This window comes from Poromitra crassiceps (genome assembly GCF_964638095.1).
Source record: "Poromitra crassiceps genome assembly, chromosome: 1".
NCBI lineage: Eukaryota > Metazoa > Chordata > Actinopteri > Beryciformes > Melamphaidae > Poromitra > Poromitra crassiceps.
In genome coordinates, this window is record NC_139623.1 from 117644503 (window position 1) to 117667141 (window position 22639).

Sequence of the window (22639 nt, forward strand, 5' to 3'; positions counted from 1 at the left end):
TTAGCTTGTGAAATAATTCTTCAAAATGTTCCCATCATTCCATCACTTCATTCTAAACAGCAATTATTGTAACTATAAAGAACACACAATTAGGGTCTTTTTACATTTGTTGGCAAATTATTTGTATTTTATATATATACACACACACACACACACACACACACAGGCATAAAGGACCATTATTTTCCAAAACACTCTTTCTAGGTGCACTGCACACAATAGCAAAAGTTGAAATTATTGAATTTCTCAAACCAAATTGACTGAGGCTTCAACACTGATTAACTTCAAGCCTTCCCCGTGAACTGCACTTGAACCATATTGCACCTACGCTGCTGATCCAATGATGCTTCTATTTGACCTCTCCAGTACAAGGCTAAAGTGCTCCTTATTGGGTGACCCCATCAGTGGTCAACCTGAATAAATCTCCAAAGACATGACAAATATTTATCTCCTGTGGTCTCCCTTCGGGGCCCCAACATGTTCTCAGAAATACCCATGGCACCAAACCAAAAGTATCCTTTTGACTGTCCATTTCACATTGTGCAGCCTGAACATTAAAAGGGCAGAAATATTTCCACGACTTAAAACAACTGCGGGGACCCCTGACCCCGTTACTTGGTGTCCTTTCGTGACACTTTCAATACTGGAGATGGAGCGAGGTGGGCGGGGACATCTCCCCTCAGGCTCAGCTCTTCCAGTCCCACGGGATGCAAAGGTCCCCGTCCTGCATGACCGAGTAGAAGTGGGAGACGCAAATGTGGAGACTCTGCGCGAGGGGCATGCGCTGCTCCAGGAGCCTTTTGCAGCAGAGGATCATCTGGCTGGAGCTGACGCTGGGCTCCTTGGAAAGGCTTCCGAGGGAAAGACTGTGGACGCAGGCCTTTACTGCCGCCTCTTCCTCTGCTTGCAGCCTAGACAATCAGAAAGAAGCCAAGTCATTATTAACCAGTGTGAGGAGGCAGGCCAATTATTCCAGAGTTTCTACTCTGGTCTGCAAAGTCTGGAAAAGCATTAACAATGAATTTGAAAAAATTGTAGAAAATGTTGTGGTTCTGATCCGATACACACACAATTCTAGCTTTTATGTTGTTGTAGACCCACTTTGAGTCCACAGTTTGTGTTGATGTGGAGAATAATGCTCAGATAGAGGGATGCTCCTTTTACCCATGCAGTCGCTGTCAGCATGCATTATATCAAATACCCTGCACCAAAATCACATCCAGTCAAGAACATAGGGTCTGCCTGGAAAAATATGGAATTTTAAAATGGAAAGCGTGTAGGAAACCTGCCAATCATCTCACATATTCCCATATTTGTCACCGCGCACGAAGAACAATCTTCATCTAAACAGTTATATGACCTATCTGTGTACTGTAAATCCTATTGAACACCAGACATCTTCAAAACAAATCAAGGTCTGGAAAGTATTTATGTACCGTAAATTCCGGACTATAAGACGCACCGGTGTATAAGCCGCGGGACCAAAATTGACTATTTTTTTCTTCTATAAGCCGCACCGGTCTATAAGCCGCGGGTGTTTTGATGTTTAATTACCATATGAAAGGGTTCGTGCACAGAGAGGAATGTCGGGAAAGCGATGGCTGTTTGGGGAAGCTCCCATTTATTAACATTTCAACAAAACAAAACAAAAGTCAGGTCACTAATCCCCAGACAAAATCACACAACAATAGGCTATATGTGCAGCAAACCTGTAACCAGAGAAGTCAAGTCACTAATCCTCGTCTTCCTCTTCTTCCTGCGTACTGAAACCACCAAAGTCCTCATCTTCAGTGTCGGAAACGAACAGGTTCAGGGTGGCTTCGTCAACCACTCTCCTCTCTCCTTCATTGTCACTCAAAACCAACGAACTCCTCTTCATCTATAGCTGTGTTTCCATTACAGTTTTTCGCAAAAGAATTGCGATATTTCTACAACTTCGACAATGTACAATTGCGACTTGTAGGCGTTTCCATTGAAGTTGCGTTTGAGTGATTCCCCGTTGCAGCAGCTGCCACAGTGATTACGCACGGGGATCTGCCCCATATCCCGTCCCCTGCATGCTCAAATCCAACCAATGGTCAATGGAAATCCCAACATGAAGTTACAATGCATATAAACGAGCCTGATTATCAATTCAAAAGAAAATGAGTCGCAAAATGTTGCTGGCTGCGTGAATGCAGTCAGCGCGACAGGCAGAGGAAAAAAGGTAGCCTAATAGCCTACAACTGGTCCGATTTAGAGATGGAGGGGGGAAAAGGCTGATTTGGTTCTATAATTGCACCTGAAACGTGTGCAATGTATTAGCCTACTCACAGTCACTGTATTCACTTCAGACAGCACCACCGCACCAGTGTGTGCTTTTCATCCTCTCATCTCGCCGCTGTGCCAAATGCGCGCACACAGGCAGCCTGCTGTCACCATGGACCGATTTCTGCCATTAAACATTATCTAATTTGCCCGGCTACGCTTTTGCACAACACTCGTCTTTCTGCTAGGTAGCGTTGCTTCAAAGTTTTCCACTTGCTGCGGAGGTTTTGACACGGCTATCGAACCTTACTTACCAAACTTATTTTCCGCTCCTTTTCCAAGGGATAATATGGGTCACATGACGTGCAAATGCGAAAAATGTGTTTCCATTACACTTTTGCGATAAACTGCTATATCGACACGTCTGAAAAACCACCTCATGATCATCTACTGCTCGTTCTCATGCTGTCGAGAATGAGCAAAGCTTTTTTTTGGTGAAAGAATCCTCCAGGGCGCTTCTTGTTAACAGTCCGAGTGAGTGGCAGGTCGAACGTCAAAGGCACTTCATCCATATTTATGATCTGCTCCGGTTCGATGGAATATTCCTTGATCTTCCTTTGTGTGAATTCGCCGAAGTTTGTGATTTTCTCCTGGTAGTCGGGGGAGGGAGTTGATGGGCTTGTGGCCGTTTGCTTACCGTAATTACCATATGTAAGTGGTCACGCACAGAGGGGATTGTCGGGAAAGAGATGGCTGTTTGAGGAAGCTCCCATTTACCGTATTACCGTAACATTTCAACAAAACAACATAACACAACACCACCGTTGTTTATTTTTACAGTGCACACAGTGTCCGCGGTGTGGTGAAAAGAGGGCAAGAGAGGAAATTAAAACAGAAGTGGATTTATAGTTAGAAAGAGTGCTAAAAAAGAGAGATTTTTTTTTTTTTTTTCTGAAAAAATCCATAGATAAGACGCACCGTTATATAAGCCGCAGGGGCCAAAAAACGGGAAAAAAGCCGCGGCTTATAGTCCGGAATTTACGGTAATTGAAAATGTGTAGGAACCCTGTGACTCCCAATAGGAGAAGACAATCCAAAACACTCAAATGGGACAATGGCACTAAATATATCTGACACACACACACACTCACTCACTGGTGTCTACGTTGGACGCGCTGCCTGGCCTGGAGTGCATGGCTGTGGAGGAAAGCCTGCAGCTTGGGAGGGTCACAGTTGGTGGGGATAATGAAGTGACCCATCTCATGAAGACTGGGGGTGGAGCGGTCGCTGCCAATCACACAACAACAAATGATATATATATATATAATATAATATAATATTATATATATATATAAGCAATATCACACGAGAGGGAGTGCTGCTGTTAGCTAATATCGTCACCGCTGTGATTCGGTCATAGGCACGAGTGCCGAAGATAATCACAGCCGTGACGATATTAGACAACAACAGCATGACCTTGAGTGTGATATTGCTTTTATACAACAGTTCTATTAAACAAAGCTGATTAAAAAAATGACAAAAAGCTGAGAAAATATATGATTTCTCTATTTATTCCTCCGCCAACAAAAATAGTCCCCTCAGCTTTCCGCTACCAGTTGCCAAAAATGTAGCCTAATTAACTGCAGGCTGCCTACTTTTTATCATACACATTGATTTGCAAGTTTCCATTTATTGTACAGCCAGTGAAATATGAGTCTGGTGATGGCATGTTAGTTAGTTATGTTAGGAAATAAATCCATCTTTGCGCTGTCGGTAACTGTGTTACGCTTTGTGAATGACGTTCAATGTAACGTGGCTGGTGTTTTTGTTGATTAGAGCAGCTGTGAAACATTTTAGACAACAGCACTCCCTCTGTGTGATATTGCTTGAAGCGTTCTGTTGATTAGAGCAGCTGTGAAGCGTTTTGTTGATTAGAGCAGCTGTGAAGCGGAGTGATCTACACACAGTGAAGCACAGTGGGTTATCGTGAAATATCAGCACTGGTAGGATCCCTCTTGTCCAATCAAATTGCTCGGCCGGAACTAACTGTTGTATAAATATATATATGTATGTATATATATAAATATAATGAAAGAACGATTTAACCCGTGTTTGGTGTAATTTTCCATACAGCCTGATGAAAACCAACGGTTGAAACGCGTTGCTTTTTTTTGTTGTTGCCCGCATCAATTACTTGTGAAGATGTACACTGTATGTTAACTCTGTGAAGTACGCAGGTACAAATTACTTCTTATTAAATTTATTTATCTTTATACTCTAAGCAGTTAATTTTTTCGCTTTGGTGTATTTTCCCCCCAGCACAAACTAGCTTTTAGAATATACGTATCACTCGTTTTTCACTTTCAGATACTGTATAGATGCTACAGATCCAATGACATACAATAAAGAGAAACTCACTTATAGAAAATCACATGTTGTATTATGCAAACAGAGACCAAATGAAATGTTTTCTGCACTTAAAAGTGCATGATGTTCAACAATGTAAATTATACAGAAGTTTACTGAAGCGAGGGGGTGGGAGGAAGGGGGGTTTCTTACATTCCTCTGGGGAAAACTGCTTTGGTTTGAATCGTGGGCTCAATACAGTGTCCTTTACAGGCATGCGTGCAGCCTTTGGCTGGCTTAAACCAAGCTCGCTTCCGTTTGGTCAGGAGACTTCCTTGAGTAAATGCAATGGGAGAGCAGACTCACTGCAGATTCAAGAGCCCCCACATTTTTCAACATCAAAAAGTGGTGAAGATATTATCTCTAGATCTCCAGATTTGTGTGTCTGTTTGACAACACAGCCTCTACTGAGAATATTAGAGAAGCGTGGCAGGGGGAACTTGGTATTAATTTATCTGACATATGGGAAAGGAGTCTGTCTGTGGTACAACTCTGCTCAGTTAATAGCAGACACCAGCTGATCCAATTTAGTCGCTCACCGTCTTCACTACTCCAAGCATAAATTACACATGATCTTCCCTTCTGTCTCACCACTGTGTGACAGGTGTCATGTGTCACACTATCTCATGCCTTCTGGTTCCTGCCCTTCACTAACGGGATTCTGGGCCAAAATATTTGACTGGTACTCTAAGGCCTACAAAATAACCCTCCATCTTCGGCTGCTCGGATCTCTGACACTGGGGACAACTGTCGCCAAAAGACTCATCCTGAAGGAATTGGTGACCACTGGAGAGACAGTTGACAGCCGGAATGTAGACGGCACCCGGGAGCAGTATGGGTTAGCGCCCCAGCCTGTGTCTTCCGTGAGGAAGAAGCCCAAGAAATCCACGAGAGGCCTTTTAGGAGGGTCATTCAAGCCGCAAGTGGAGCCTGCAGTACCACCACGGCCCAAGAAACATCATACCGGAATGAAATGTTGGGAGCGGAAGAGTCTGTTGCAACGCACAGGTCCTGGACCTGGTGAGATGTAGGAGGAGCCCGGACAGGGGGCAAACAACAGAGCCCAGTCCCTCCAAGTGCCAGAGCCTCCCGGTCCCGGCAGAATAGTTCCGGAGCAGCGGATTGAGTGGCCCTGTCTTTCCCTAAGAGGGCTGACCGTGGGTAGCTACTGGGACGTAAGTCGGGGCTTGATCAACCCCGGCTGGGTCACCTGGGCGAGGGTGTATGATGTTGCAGTACCCGAAACATCCTATGACCCCAGGGTACATCACTGATGATTCGTCCCAGTTGCATCCATGTGATGTTTTTTCTCTATAAGGAATGGAAGTCCTCCTCTTCACCTTCTTTTCAAGTATGGCTGATGGACATGGTTTCTGTTATACAGATGGAGAGACTCAGGTTCCTGAGAACCAACTCGCTTAGAAAGTTCTTAACTATTTGGAACCCGTTTCTGGGCTACTTTGACGAGGTTAAAAATGATTAGTGAGCAGTGACTACGGGTAGGGGTGATGGACAGCTTGCCCGGTCGGTTTCCTGTGGACCCCTTGGGTGGGGTCCTATGCATAATATCCCTCACAAGCACATAAGCAACTTTTGCGGCTGATAGCACCATGTTAACAATGCCAAATGTCAATGATGTATGTATCTTATTTTTATTTTTTATTTTCCTGTGTCTGAGCTAGAGAGCTGCAAACCCGAGGGTACCCTCGTGGGCCCCTCGGGCCTGGCCAATACGGGCTGGGGCCGGGCTTTTTTTTTTTAATTAATTGCTCGGAGCTGCCCGGGCCGGGCCGGGTTCGGGCCCGTTTCAATAATAAAATAAAATTAAGCTGTATTACTCGCTTTATTTTACACAGCAGAGTGAGACCAAGAGGAGGAGGAGCGCACAGACACGCACACACCGTCCCCACACACACACACCCTCACCGTGACGTTAGTCTGCCACTCCAGTCCACAATCCACTCATGACATGTTTCAGTCAGCGTGCTGTCACTGTCAGCATGAAAAACAACAACAAAACAAGCCGCGTGTGTCCGTGTCCGTGTCGTGAGAGAGAAATAAGATCATGAACATAAAATAAAGTTTGCGAGGGGAGAGTTAAACAGTCCCCACTGCAGTAGAGGAAGCTCATTTCAACCTGTTGAAAACGAACCCATCTACCATACATTGTGAGGACACTAATGTGACGTTATTCAATGCAGCTATAAACGGTAAGTCTGCTGTTTTAATTTCGATATGCTTCAGTGACATGTTTCAGTTTGTGGGCATTGTTGCTGTTGGCAATTAAACGATCTGACATTCTCTTTCTGGAGACAATATGTCTGGATTTTGATAGGCCACGGTAGCGTGTGTGAGAGGGGGAGAGAGAGACAGAGAGAAAGCTGCGGTGGTTGTCTTTATAGGCAACACAGTCTATCAACGTTTTGGACCAACGAGTTCAGCAGCACGGCAGCATGCACAGAGGGAGAGAGAGATGTGTCGTCATATTGTGATATTGATGTCGGGCCTCGCAACGGGCTCAGGCCAATTAATTTCATAACCCATCCGGGCCGGGTCGGGCACGGGCCTGCATGTCACGGGCCGGGGAGGGCTCAGGCCGAGATTTCAGGCCCGCGCAGCTCTCTAGTCTGAGCCTGTTTGTCTTGTTTTTTTTATTGTTCTATTAAAAAATTGGAAAAAAAAATAAAAATAAAATAATAGTGTAATAAGAAGAATAATTTTACATCAGTTTTCAGGTTGAGATATCTCCACATTCCCTTGGTCTACAGACATACATTTCACACTGTTTGAAAGTTCCACATCTACACGCTTTGTCCGTTTGTCTCTACGTGCTCGGAGCTTCGAGTTATTAATGAGAACTAGAAATATTGTACGCTAAGCGCTCTCATTTCTAGTATGCACCTGTAACTCGCAAACTTTGCTCGCCAGTTGAGCAATTGTGAGCCGCTCCTCGCGGAAACCCTGAGACTGGGAGGTTGTGAGTTCGATCCCCGGCTGAGTCATACCAAAGACTATAAAAATGGGACCCATTGCCTTCCTGCTTGGCACTCAGCATCAAAGGGTTGGAATTGGGGAGTTAGATCACCAAATGATTCCCGAGCGCGGCTCTGCTGCCGCTCACCGCTCCCCCAGGGGATGGGTCAAATGCGGAGAACAAATTTCGCACACTCAGGTGTGTGACAATCGTTGGGACTTTACCTTTACCTTATTATAGTAGTGAGATATCTATGATGTAACATAAGCAGCTGCTCAGAGGAAAGACTGTGTGTGCTTATTACTTCTCCAGTGTGACGGTGAGTCCCTGCAGGCTTCCAGGGTGCAGCCGGAGGCGTCGGGACAGCAGCCTCTTATGGAAGGTGCTGAGGGTACTGTAGTGCTCGGCGAGGGGCTGCACGGGACCCAAGCGCTCCACGGGGATCACCTGAGCCCCGCCCAGGAGCAGGCTGACCCTCTCCTTCAGCCACTCGCTCTGCTGCTGCAGGCTGCGGTAGGTGGGCAGTCGCTCAAATAGCTGGCAACAAGGAGATCGCAAATTAAGGTTTACAACAGGGTTCCCACAACTTCTTAACTCATTGGCTGCCAGCCATTTCTGGAAAACGGACGCTCCCAGTGCCAGTCCTTTCAGAGCGTTTTCAGTGATTTCTCAAGACCCACAGAATATTGTGTGATATTACTATGTAAACACCGAACACGCCCAAAAACGATGAGACTCTCTTGTATCATCAGAAAAAAAAGGTTTATTGTTATCATTTTCCGTTCTTTAGTTATCAGCAGTAGAAGATAGGTTGGTTTCACCAAAAACAGATGTTTCAAACTAGAACCTGAGATAATGAGCCTTTTGTGAAATGAAGCATTTCAAGCACATCACTGACTCTGAAGCTAATATTTTCTGATGATGTGACACCTAAAACATCTGAACAGTAAACACGATTTTCACGATTTTCTGACGGCAGCCCGTCTTTTTATTGTCACACAACACACTACAACACATGCATGCGGCCACTACACACACTCATGCTGACGGTGGCCGGTGAAATATGTCCTCTGCATTTGACCCATCCAGGCTTGTCCTTTCCTCCAGGGGGCAGGCCAGGAGCAGTGGTCGCTATTTCTTTCCAGCGCCCGGGGACCTTCATTGGACCATCATTGGACCAACTTCAGATGTTGTCGTCACTGGTCGGATGACGATCTTCTGCATGTTTTTAGTGGGGGGTTATGTACGGAGGAACCCCCTGGGGGGTACGGGGAGAACATGCAAACTCCACACAGAATGGCCCTTTCGACGAGATAGCCCACCTGGGCAGTAGGCACTGAAGATATGGGGGGGTCACAACTCCAGAGCCCACAGCATCCCAGGTGGGAATCGAACCCAGGACCTTCGAGCTGTGAGGCGACAGCGCTTACCACTGCACCACCGTACCCCGCAGGCTTTTTTTAATTTCCTTCAATAAAAGAGCAAAAACAAAGGAATTTTGATGGCAAAATAATATTTTTTAGCTGCAACCAGCAGCGCTGGCCCCTGCGTGCGCAGACCCTACACCTTCTTGCTGGTCTTGATTTACTGCTGGTGGGCATCAGGTATTCCAGCTTGTGTTTGCCAATCTGTCCATCGAGCCTGCTGTCTGGGTCGGTGTTGTGTGGTGCCCTGCGTGCCCCACCCCCCTCAACTGCAAACTCCTCCTCCGTGGGAGTGTCTCTGGTGGCTCTGCTCGAATCTCTGCTACCTGCGTCAGGCGACGAATCTCTGCATGCTGGAGCCGGGAGAAACTCACCCCCACACTAACACACAGCCTGCATGCTGGAGCTGGGAGAAACTCACCCCCGTGCGCTGCACCCAGCGTCTATTTTCGGAGCGCTCCGCCGTTTTTGTGCGCCCCAGCGCGACACCGAAAAGCCAAACCATTCTCAGCAGTCCCCGCTGAGAATGGTTTGGCTTTTCGGTGTCGGGTGCTCCTTTTCTGGCGGCTAATCGTGTGGAGAAACTATCGCAGCAGAGACAGAGGGGCTCAGTTGTGGGAGCGGATTGGCTGCTGTTCGCAGCTAACGTTAACTCCAGCCAGAGCAATCTATACGGCTCTGGCTCCAGCATGCATCGGTTTCCCTTTCATCACGGCTTCTTCTGCTGTTTTTCCTCACCTTTCTCTAATCTGGAGAGCACTGTCGCCACCTAATGGGTCCGTAAAATAGCTTATACACCTTCAAAATCCCCCATACTTTTACAGGAGATGCATCAGGCTTTAATCCACGTCCCACCGTCAAAAAACACAATTGACTTTTGAGGCCCAATCCGCCAAAACTAGGTTGGAGACTCTGAAGACGATGCGCCATGGGCACACTTTTTTTTGGGTGTGGCCAAACTCACGCCGAAATTCGGCACTGTACTCTGTCGGGTCCCCAGCAGCGCACCCCCCAAGTTTGAAGTCGATCGGACGAACAGTTCTTGAGATACGTGACAGCCATGTTCTCATTGGTCGAATTGCATGGAATTTGACACTGCACTTCTTTGGGTCCCCAGCAGCGCACCCGTCAAGTTTGAAGTCGATCAGACGAACGCTTCCCGAGATAAACTGCTTTTTGTGTTGTCAGTAGGTATTTGGCACCACACTCCGTCGCATTCCCGGCAGCGCACTCCCCAAGGTTGAAGTTGATCGGATGAATGGTTCTCGAGATAAAACTGCTTTTTGTGTTGCCAGTAGGTCGCACACACTGCACTCCATCAGGTCGCCCTAAGCACACTCCCCAAGTTTGGAGGCGATCAAAGCAATGGTGTGCGAGTTATGGCCATTTAAAATCTAAAACATTGCTGTAGCGCCCCCTAAGGGCGCATTCTCAAATTTCGTACTGTTACGTGGGAGTGTCTGTGCTTGATTGTTCCTCTCCAGGGCCTCCCCCCTGTGCTGTAGCACCTGTGCAGGAGAGCACAGGTGTACTCACTCTGCCAATCAGAGGCTGCAGCTTAAAACCATGGAGAGACAGTCAGACCCAGTGGGCCATCGTGACAGCTTGGTGCTGTGTGTTGGTGTATACCACATTTCTTACAGCTTGGTGCTGGGTGTTGGGGCTTCCCTAACTGTGTTGCACACAGCATTGTGTGCTGTGTGCGTGGTGCTTAGCACTTGTGGATCGGTGTCGGTCAAAACCTTTAACTCTTCTAGAGAGTGTGACTCTCAGACAGAGTGGGGCGCCTGTTGACTCTCTTTGAGCGTGTGATCATTCTATTTGTTTAATCTTAGGTTTTGTGTTATTAACCACTCTTCCTTCGTTTCAGGAAGCAGTCCTCAGTTGGTCCAATTTGTACCTTTTTATTTAACCTTATTTTAGTAATAAAACCTGATTATTGTAAATGCTCTCTGTCTCCTTTGTCCCCCGGTTTGTTGTGTTTTATATGTTACATCCTTTCTCCCCTGGTTAAACTTGGAAACGTAACACTTACATTCACTTAATGTTTGAGGACTCATGGGAAGGGAACCCTGTCACAAAACACTTGCAAAGATACACAGGCGTCATGTTAATTGGAGGATTTCAGTCGCGTTACCTTTGTCCACTGATGATGAACATCCATCGTTCCAAGCATGACATGTCCCGAGGCATTCATCCCAGACTGATCAGTGAAGACAATGGTGTGTCCTAAATGAAATATAAAGAGCAGGATGGCCACAATTAACTGAACTTCTCTGTATAAGTGTGTACATGTCTTTGGTCTTTGTCTGTTCTCAAATTTCATCCCTGTTGACCGCCGTACACTCTCTCTGACTGTGAGGCAATCAGATTAAAAGACAGTAGCTGCGTGCCGTTTACATGCACACTTTTTCCTCAATCTGATTGAAATGAATGGCTTTGAAGATTTGGGGTCAACTTGTTTACACGGGATGTGATTGAATACAATCTAGTGTTTACATGCACCCAGAGCATGCACCGATATCATTGAACAGCTGTGTGACGTGCGCAAAAGTGAGGAGCACAACTTGACAGGTCTGCCAACTCTCGTATTGAGAGAGAGTTGAGAGACTCAAGCAATTGACACTTCTCACACACTACATTTTCTCGCAGTGAAAAAAAAAATCATACTGTCATCATACCGGTAGCCTAAAGCGTGAATTATGCCAGACATATGGACTGTCACACCGAAATTAGAGAGAAAAACCAGCACTCCAAATGTCCTTTCGTAGGTTTGAATAATTCCTCAAACCCAGGCAGCAGCAACGAACGTTTAAGTCAAAGACCTTCCTCAGCGTTGTCTTGCCCTGCACCCAGTGAGTTTTGAATCCATTTTGAGTGTGCTCGCGACCTGTGAATTTATTTTACACCGAAATGAGAGGCACGGAATCCTGACGAGAAAACGTTTGGCGCTTAGCCTATTCCATGCGGGTTTCTCCTCGCCGGAGTGTTGAAAATCTCCACTTTGTAGTTAGAAAATAACTCTTCTGGCAGCAGCTCCTCTCCTGCAGGCAGCAGTCCCCTTTATGTCAAGACAGAGGTCATCATGGGCATGCGCAGAACGAATGCAGCCAGAGAGTAGTCAAGCCAGAGAGTAATCAGTTTCATCGTTTATTCAGTGATCCTCACTATTTCTTCGATGAGAGCCGCACTGGCAGGACAAAGTCAATAGGAGAGCCACTTTTACCGCAAAACACCAAAAGCCACCCCAACCAAGCACATCTGCCTACCATTTTTTTGTTTTATTGTTTTCCACACACACAGTACACACACACACACATCTACCATTTTTCCCTAGAAAATCTTTCAGGCCTGGAGGGATTTCGAAACGTACCCCGACCGCAACGGTGGGGGCCGTCGCTGGCGACGCTGAAGTTTTAGCTAACCTGTTCACATCTATGTTCGCAATGGCATCCCAAGTATCATCATACTATTATGGGATGCTATGCGAACAGTTGTATTATGGGATGTGCATTTACCACACGTTGACACGTTTTGGAACAGCGCTGCACGCTGGCACAATAGTCCTAAAAGCAAAATGCTTATTGTTTTGAATGATTTGGCACCTTCTATTACTGTCAACACCAGTATTGTTGTATTGTAATAATATGCCATAAAGGTTTATTGAAATTTTTGGGAGAGCAGGGGGGGGGGGAAATAAAAAAATAAAAAATAAAAATGCAATTTCTTAGAGCCGCCAACTAAAGCTTCGAGAGCCGCCAGCGTCTCGCGAGCCGCGCAATGAGGAACTAGGGTTTACATGATACAATTTTTCTTTTGATCGGTTTATGAAAAGGTTTAAACTACCCCTCTGCAACCGATTGCAATTTCGGTTTGGGCCTATTTAAGCGGAATGAGGTGTTTATATGGAGCATTTTTAATCGGTTTGGGCTTTTAACCCTATTTCAAGCTGATTATGTAAACGTGACTACTGGCTCTGTATGAAGCAGGCTGAGTTGGGTTGGGGTGTCGGTAGTGGACTTAAATATAACAATCACATAACTGCAATTGCTTCAGCTTCAACCATTTGCACATTATTATTATTAACACAAGCAAACACTTTTGCGCATAGCCTATTCCTAGATTATCATCCAATCATTTTATTTGGGCGTTACAAAACAAGTTTCTCATTCTTAATAAAACAGCTGTATTAAAAAACAAACAGTAGGCTAGTGCAAACAGTATTTTGATATAGGTCTAAACAGCCTACTTCACATTTGCATGTAGGCCTACTTATTCAATTTTATTTAACAGTGCAAACAGCAATAGGCTATTCTTTTGAACAGAACAAACCTGGTATGAACGTTTAAATCATTAGTGCAAAAACATTTTAGAGTTAAACTGAAATCGTCTGAACAAAACAAAAACAAATGGCATGCTACATTTCTATAGGTACAATGTAAATAGCCTACTCAATGTGCTGTCTTCAGAGTTTAGTTGAATCTAGCAACGCTGACAGCGCTTCATTGGTCCTGACACACAACAAACAGACTGGCGCAATCTAGGGTGAGGGGCAGAGCAGCAGCGGCTGCGGGGTTTACTCGTTCAATACAAATAGCCGTTCACTCTTTGCACTGCGTGTTTCTCCAATACGGGACAAAGCGCGTCCCGTATCAGTTCAATATGGAACACGTCTTTTTGTTTACAAATACGGGACCATTCCGTATTTTAAGGGACGGTTGGCAACCCTAAATGGAAGCGCTCTCGACATGATTTCCATAGCGTTCTAACTGAAAAAAGCGCTTTGGGTGGGTGCCTTAGGCTGTAAGTGGTGGAGACTGCTGTCTGGATGACTAACTAGCCTAACAATAGTTTAAAAAGTCACTTTATTCTTTCCCCCGTGTAGCCAGTCACTTCATGATTAATTACAAACTCATCTACTGTAAGTGCGCAAGATTTAAATTCACACAGAGAAAATACCACTGAAAACACATTTATATGAAATTTAACATTTATATGGAAAATGTGTACTAATTAGTTTGGCTGATAAAAAGTATCCTTGGCAGACCATTTCTTCTTTAGTTTACCAGCCCTTTACAGGTGAGCAAGTCAAATCACTCACTATGATTTAGCAAATCATTGAGTGTCACAGAATGGATATTTATTGACATGAAAATGTTTGAAATGAATTCTGCCAGTCTTGAGTTCAAAGTGATGCTCTGTGTGGTGGCTTTACCTTGCAGGTTGATCAAGGCCTCTGGGTTTTGCTGAGACAGTCGGCTGAGACTCTGGAGCTGACAGCACCTATGGGCGACTCCCCAGCTACGCTGCCACCTGCAGGACACCAGCAGAGTCAGGGTGTTTTAGTTTATCTAACAAAGCGGCACATGCAGTACTACTGTCCACTAACCTCACGTCACCAGGCTCTCTCTCTAAAGGTGGGAATATGCTTGACGTTTATCACTTGAACACTGCTGCTGCTGTTGTCAATGGAATATTAGATGTTAAAGTCTAGACCCTGAATATTAGATGTTAAAGTCTAGACCCTGAATATTAGATGACAAAAAAAATTCAGATGCATTTCCAGGAAGAAATAAAATCATATATTCAGACAATACGGTAGATCTCTGAACTAGAACTAGTCTTTAAGGTTTATCAGATCTTTAAGGCAGAGTGACCGACCGCACCTCCACCCTTTCCCTGCTCTCTCCTCCCCCACAACCCCCCGCTCTCCCTCCCCACCTCCTCCCCTTCCCTGCTCTCTCCTCCCCCACATTCTCCTGTTCCCTCCCCACCTAATTCCTTTCACCTGCTCTCTCCTCCCCCATAACCTCCCCGCTCTCCATCCCCACCTCCTCCCTGTCCCTGCTCTCTCCTCCACCCCTTCTCTCCCCTCCCTGCTCCCTCCCCACCTCCTCCCTCTCCCTGCTCTCTCATCCCCCCTTCTCTCCCCTCCCCAGCCCACCTCCTCCCTTTCCCTGCTCTCTCCTCCCCCACACTCCCTGTTCCCCCCCACCTCCTCCCTTTCCCTGCTCTCTCCTCCCCCACATCCCCCCCGCTCTCCCTCCACACCTCCTCCCTTCCCTGCTCTCTCCTCCCCCCCCCCATTTCCCTGCTTCCTCCCCATCTCCTCCCTTTCCCTGCTCTCTCCTCCCCCACATTCGGCTGTTCCCTCCCCATCCCTCTTTACCTGCTCTCTCCTCCCCCACATTTCCCTCCCCCTCTCTCCCTCTCTTTCTGTCTCTCTGATTGTTCAATCATGTTGTTATTACTACTACTGTAATTACTATTGTTGTTTCAGCTAGATTTAGCTAGACATATTCTCTGTGAAGTCCTCTGAGACATGCTTGTGAATTAGGGCTATACAAATAAACTTGACTTAACTAGACACCTGCTCAATGTTACGGAAACGCTGTGTTGGAGAAAATGTAAGTTCCATTGGCCTCGTGTCATAAGACACATAGCTATTGGTATTAGGGATGGGCATTTCTAGCAAAAACACTATTCGAAATTTGCTGGCCAAATTCGAATTTAATTCGAAATTCGAAAAAAAAAAAAAAAATGTAAAAAAAAAAATTTTTTTTTTTTTTTTGTGAGTGAAATGTTGCATTGTCTCCCCTGATTCTAAGTCTACGGCTTTATTAATGAATATAAAAAGCTTCTGCTGTGGATTTTTAGCTCAAACAAGCATTGCACCACTGAAGTAAAGAACATGTTACATGACATTGACATTTTCGAAAATAAAAAACAGTTTTGACAATCATGAGTGGTTCATTAAATATTTAGTAGGCTCAGGTCTGAGTGCCAAAGGGGTGCCAAAGTCACCCCCTGTCCCTCTTCATGGGATTTCATCCGCCATTCATTTTTCCATAAACCTTGCTTAAAATGCTTATAAAAATTGTTCTACTTGCTCAAACCAAGCGATTTCTTAGAATCAGGGGAGACAATGCAACATTTCACTCAAATTTTTTTTTTTTTTTTTTTTTTTTCGAATTTCGAATTTCAATAATAAAAGTCGACCTTGATAATAACAACGATTATTCGAAAATTCGAAATTCGATGCCCATCCCTAATTGGTATGAGTTATTAATCATAAATGCATATCACATAGACAAAAGGCAATACAGACGCCATACTCAGATAACCTATAAGGCACATTAGAAGCTCTTTTCTATCTCACACCGCAAAGATGTATGTGTGATGGCTAATACATTCATATGAGACAACTTCCTGACTCCCTGGCTTCATTCAATATTTGGTCATCGTTTCATATTGGCTGGAAATGCTGTTGTTTATGCGGGAAGAAGACTGATGATTATTGATACAGATTCCATTCTAAAACACGCTGCTCTATCATTTGAATGACGTCTGGAAGTGGTGTCATGATTACCTGATATCAGTCAGGGCAAATTTCTGGCACAGTTCTTTCTTCAGTCTTGTCAGCTCGTCTCGCCGAGGGAGACTGCCGCTGTGCTTCTTCATCGCCTCGGCCTCATTCTTTCTCAGCCACAAGCTGGAGAAGACAGGATACATCTGGCATCAACACCACGTCCCTCTGTTCCATAAAAACACTAAACCAATCAACACCACGTCCATCTGTTCCATAAAAACACTAAACCAATCAACACCACGTCCATCTGTTCCATAAAAACACTAAACCAATCAACACCACGTCCCTCTGTTCCATAAAAACACTAAACCAATCAACACCACGTCCCTCTGTTCCATAAAAACACTAAACCAATCAACACCACGTCCCTCTGTTCCATAAAAACACTAAACCAATCAACACCATGTCCATCTGTTCCATAAAAACACTAAACCAATCAACACCACGTCCCTCTGTTCCATAAAAACACTAAACCAATCAACACCACGTCCCTCTGTTCCATAAAAACACTAAACCAATCAACACCACGTCCATCTGTTCCATAAAAACACTAAACCAATCAACACCATGTACATCTGTTCCATAAAAACACTAAACCAATCAACACCACGTCCATCTGTTCCATAAAAACACTAAACCAATCAACACCAGGTCCATCTGTTCCATAAAAAACACTAAACCAATCAACACCACGTCCATCTGTTCCATAAAAACACTAAACCAATCAACACCACGTCCCTCTGTTCCATAAAAACACTAAACCAATCAACACCACGTCCCTCTGTTCCATAAAAACACTAAACCAATCAACACCACGTCCCTCTGTTCCATAAAAACACTAAACCAATCAACACCACGTCCCTCTGTTCCATAAAAACACTAAACCAATCAACACCACGTCCCTCTGTTCCATAAGCACACTAAACCAATCAACACCACGTCCCTCTGTTCCATAAAAACACTAAACCAATCAACACCACGTCCATCTGTTCCATAAAAACACTAAACCAATCAACAACACGTCCATCTGTTCCATAAAAACACTAAACCAATCAACACCACGTCCATCTGTTCCATAAAAACACTAAACCAATCAACACCACGTCCCTCTGTTCCATAAAAACACTAAACCAATCAACACCACGTCCATCTGTTCCATAAAAACACTAAACCAATCAACACCACGTCCATCTGTTCCATAAAAACACTAAACCAATCAACAACACGTCCCTCTGTTCCATAAAAACACTAAACCAATCAACACCACGTCCATCTGTTCCATAAAAACACTAAACCAATCAACACCACGTCCCTCTGTTCCATAAAAACACTAAACCAATCAACACCACGTCCATCTGTTCCATAAAAACACTAAACCAATCAACACCACGTCCCTCTGTTCCATAAGCACACTAAACCAATCAACACCACGTCCCTCTGTTCCATAAAAACACTAAACCAATCAACACCACATCCATCTGTTCCATAAAAACACTAAACCAATCAACACCACGTCCATCTGTTCCATAAAAACACTAAACCAATCAACACCACGTCCCTCTGTTCCATAAAAACACTAAACCAATCAACACCACGTCCCTCTGTTCCATAAGCACACTAAACCAATCAACACCACGTCCCTCTGTTCCATAAAAACACTAAACCAATCAACACCACGTCCATCTGTTCCATAAAAACACTAAACCAATCAACACCACGTCCATCTGTTCCATAAAAACACTAAACCAATCAACACCACGTCCCTCTGTTCCATAAAAACACTAAACCAATCAACACCACGTCCCTCTGTTCCATAAAAACACTAAACCAATCAACACCATGTCCATCTGTTCCATAAAAACACTAAACCAATCAACACCACGTCCCTCTGTTCCATAAAAACACTAAACCAATCAACACCACGTCCCTCTGTTCCATAAAAACACTAAACCAATCAACACCACGTCCATCTGTTCCATAAAAACACTAAACCAATCAACACCATGTACATCTGTTCCATAAAAACACTAAACCAATCAACACCACGTCCATCTGTTCCATAAAAACACTAAACCAATCAACACCACGTCCCTCTGTTCCATAAAAACACTAAACCAATCAACACCACGTCCCTCTGTTCCATAAAAACACTAAACCAATCAACACCACGTCCCTCTGTTCCATAAGCACACTAAACCAATCAACACCACGTCCCTCTGTTCCATAAAAACACTAAACCAATCAACACCATGTACATCTGTTCCATAAGCAGACTAAACCAATCAACACCACATCCATCTGTTCCTAAGCACACTAAACCTTTAAATGCATGCAGACTTCCCATACATTTTCATTCATGGATACATTTTCAAAACATTTCCTTTTTAAGGATCCACAATACAATTTCCATGTAATCTGAGGTGGTAGTGACACTAAATTGGTACCAGAAACTATTACAAATAGGACACAATATAGGAACAGGAATAATATTCATATAAAAATAGAAGCACTAAAATCCATTATGAAGAGGTGTCTCTGATGTGGTCTGTATACGAGGGATCAGCCGAGCAGCATTTTGGTAAACAAACCGCGTCACTGGGTGGCAACGGCAATGGAACCCTATGGAGCCCAAGTGGCGCGAGGCTTGAATGTCTAACTCTAGCCAGTTAACTCTGTTTACATTTTAAAAACTGCGACAGTTCACACAACTTTAACACGACATGCATATATTATACATCAAACTCTTGAGCTACTTCTGCTCTCACTCAGAATGCGATATCATGTATAGTTTTTGAGATATTAACATTTGTTTGGCACACCTCATACTATTAACTGCCGCGGGGTTCTGCATTTCTGGGTGTCAAGTGACGTCACGCTGATTCGTCCTATAGTACTAATTTCTGTCTTCTTTTTTTACGTCAACAGCTACAGAAAAGACATTTTCTGTTATGTTTCATTACACACAACAAATCCATGACTTTTCCAAAACTCTTACTAATTTCATGACTTCCAGGTTTTCCATGACCATGGGAACACGGATGACTAATGCCGAGACGTGGGTGTACACAATCGCTCGGAAGGGGGGGAAATCGGCACACGAGGAATGAGGTCAATTTAAATTCTGTTTCCTGTCATGGACTTCTATGATATTTGTTCAAATTCTGTATTCTGATGCAGAGTTGAGGTCCAGCCAGTGTTGTAGTTAAGGCAATATATCTCGAGTCCGAGTCAAGTTTCGAGTCTCCTCCTAAAGGCCTTTTACTTTCAAACCTCCTTGAGTGCCTGGACCTGGATTTGTATCCTCTCCTTTTGATCATTTTTCCTTTCCAAGTGGTTTGAGGGACTCCAGCAGCCACTTCTCTCTTATACTGTTCGAGTCTCCTGTGTTTGAGCCCGAGTCTGAGTCACCAAAGAAGAGTCCGAGTCGAGTCCCCATTACCTGAGTCCGAGTCCAGAGTTACTCAACACACTAAAACAAAAAAACTTGATCAATATTATATTGATAATATATTAACAAGTCCAAGTCCTCAACTCCAACTTCCAAGACCAAGTTCAGTCCAAGTTCAAGTCCGAGTCATCAGTGCCCAAGTCCAAGTCGAGTCACGAGTCCTGAAAATTACTCCAGGACTGGGACTCGAGTCTTGTGTCTTGGACTCGAGTACTACACCACTGGGTCCAACCTGAGTGTAGGTTGGACTCTTTTGGCCTGCTGAAGCTCCTGCTCAGGATCTCTGAAGCCGGTGAACGTGTAGTAGGTCTTGTCCCATTTGATGGGCCTGTAGAAACGCATCCCAGCCTCAGGGGGGCGTTTCTCCGTGTCCGTCCTCACTTTCAGCCCCTTCATGTGCTCTACAGGAAGGCTGCATGACTTCAAAATGTTCACTACCGTGCTCAAGACGTCCTTTGTGTGCAGGGTGAAACTCACTGAGCGGAACCCTGCGAAAACAGGCAGCATGGTTACCATTCCTGGAAACAAAAGGCTTAAATGGAAAGAATGCTTTGTTAGTAGGAGTGATATTATAGGAAAATATACCAGAGTCCTGCTGCATGTCACTGCTGTTTCTTGTTTCTCTGACATAAAAGGTGAGGTTTGTTGGTTGAAGCGATCCTACCCCGGGCTTCTGGACGTTTTCCAAATAGCCATTTAGCCTCTTTAGGGAATTTTCATTCACTTCCTGCAAGACGGAACATAAAATGTGGGAGTTTAACCAGGACCAGGAGACAGGACCATGTTACTCCCTGGTTTAACCTGTTCATTTTAGAATCAATCAACTGTAAGATCTTATTGTTGTTATGACCTTCTTCTCTCTCTCTCTCTCTCTCTCTCCTGTGCTTCTCCCTTGGTTTTACTTCATTGTTTCTGTAAAACACTTAAGGAGTTACTTTCAAAAAGCAGAAAGGCACTTCAATGGGAAGTCGTGTGGAAAAAAAAGGTTATCTTTGTTAAGGAAATCTCAAATCTCAAAAAGCCTTTATTGCATGGCTAATTCATATTGACCCCCCCCCCCCCCACCCCATTCAAAGTAATTAATTCAGTATCACTTTGTTTTGTAAAGTGCTATATAAATAAATTATTGTTATGACTATTATAGTATAGTATGGAGAGGCTTGCCTCCACTTGTATGTGGAAGATAAATAAGCCAGTGTCTTTGATCTCCTTTTCTACATTTTAGATATCCACCACATTGACATTGCTGCGTATACACATTTGAGCACAAACACAGAAGATAACGGACTGCTTTATTATTATTTTCAGATTTTTCCCCATTTTCTCCACAATTGTACTTGGTCAATTTGCCTACTGCTGCTCCATCCCCTCTGCCGATCTGGGGAGAGCCGTAGACTAGCACCATGCTTCCTCCGACACATGCGCAGTTTGCAGCCGCTTCGACAGCGAGGAGCCACGTAGCATGTGGAAGGATCACGCTATTCCCACCAGTTCCCTTCCACCCTGAACAGGTGCCCCGACAGACCAGGGGAGGCGCTAGTGCAGCGACCAGTAGGCTGTACCACGAATGTTGTATAAGAAGATCCAGGATCTGTCCCTTGATCTGGTTTGGCTAAACCAGATAATTGGCATCTAGCTGGATTTTAGTTAATTCGTACCATGAAGCTAGATCGCCACTCGTTAAGTGGAACCAGGTTTTTCTAATCAAGCTGAGAGCTTGTGCACATGAAAATGCCCGTGCACTGGAGCTCGTGCCCGCAAAAGAGGCGTGGTTTTTAACAACTGCCAATCACAATGCAATATGGACTGCTCCAACTTCTACAGCGCCAGATTTTTTCTATTTCCTCATTCATTGAAACCGCAAATAAAAATCCGCGTTGGATATTATTAGTCTGTTCCCGAATGACTGTCTAAAGTTACCACTTTTATCCACATCAGTCATTTATTTGAAGAGCGGTTTCTGCCTGCACGTAGGCTATCTACAGCAGCTCAATTCACCCTCTCAATAAACTCAATAAAACCGGCATGTCTTTTTTGCGAGTGGAAGCAATGTGTAATCTATCTCAGTCCAAAATCCGTATGTATAGACCATTTAGGCTCAATGAATAATAATGATCTCATGATGTGTTTAGTCGCACTGATTGAATAATTCCTATAGGCTAATCAATAAAAAAAAGATTGATAATAAAATTAAAAAAGGCTTGAACTGAATCGACACGGTACGTGCGGGCATAGATTTCATTTATAAAAAATAGACTATTTTGTGGTCACATATATAGGCTATTGTCAGCAGAGTCGCATATCTCCATATTTCATATAATGATGCTGGAAATATGAAGTTCAATCACATCATACAGGCCAAAAGCAACACAGTTGCAGCTGCAAAATGCAGGAGTAGCCTAGATATGAATCATCTGTGTGCAGGCGATCCCATATTAAATTGCTTAGATGTAGTAGGCTATTCTAGCATGTATGACCATTTCCAACCCAACGTCAGTCTCAGCCCCGTTGCGCACACGGCACCGTGCGCTTTGGAGACGTTTATGTAACCTTTTTATGCCGGTTTAGTGATATTTCTCCACTCACCATTCAGCTGTAATCGATCGGCGGGGTCAAACAACGTATCTAGGCTAAAGTCACTATTTATAAAGAACTTAGAACGTACATAATCTCTGACTTGTAGATATCTAAACCAATGCGTGTTGGGCAACTCAAATTTCCTCCTCAGAAGGGCGAAAGAGGCGAAATGGCCATCTATGTATAAGTCTCTG

General features: G+C 44.4%; 1 protein-coding gene across 1 annotated transcript in view; it reads right to left on the reverse strand.

Moving 5' to 3' along the window:
* Positions 1-22639, reverse strand: part of tcaim (T cell activation inhibitor, mitochondrial) — a 37460-nt gene continuing 14821 nt past the window's right edge. Inside the window, exons 4-11 of the mRNA XM_083642932.1 lie at positions 20454-20595; positions 20101-20356; positions 16421-16543; positions 14267-14364; positions 11189-11280; positions 7932-8164; positions 3403-3534; positions 1-911 (exon numbers count right to left, since the gene is read on the reverse strand). Of these exons, the coding sequence (XP_083499058.1) occupies positions 686-911; positions 3403-3534; positions 7932-8164; positions 11189-11280; positions 14267-14364; positions 16421-16543; positions 20101-20356; positions 20454-20595 (1302 nt within the window). The 3' untranslated portion in view covers positions 1-685. The remainder of the gene's footprint in view (positions 912-3402; positions 3535-7931; positions 8165-11188; positions 11281-14266; positions 14365-16420; positions 16544-20100; positions 20357-20453; positions 20596-22639) is intronic.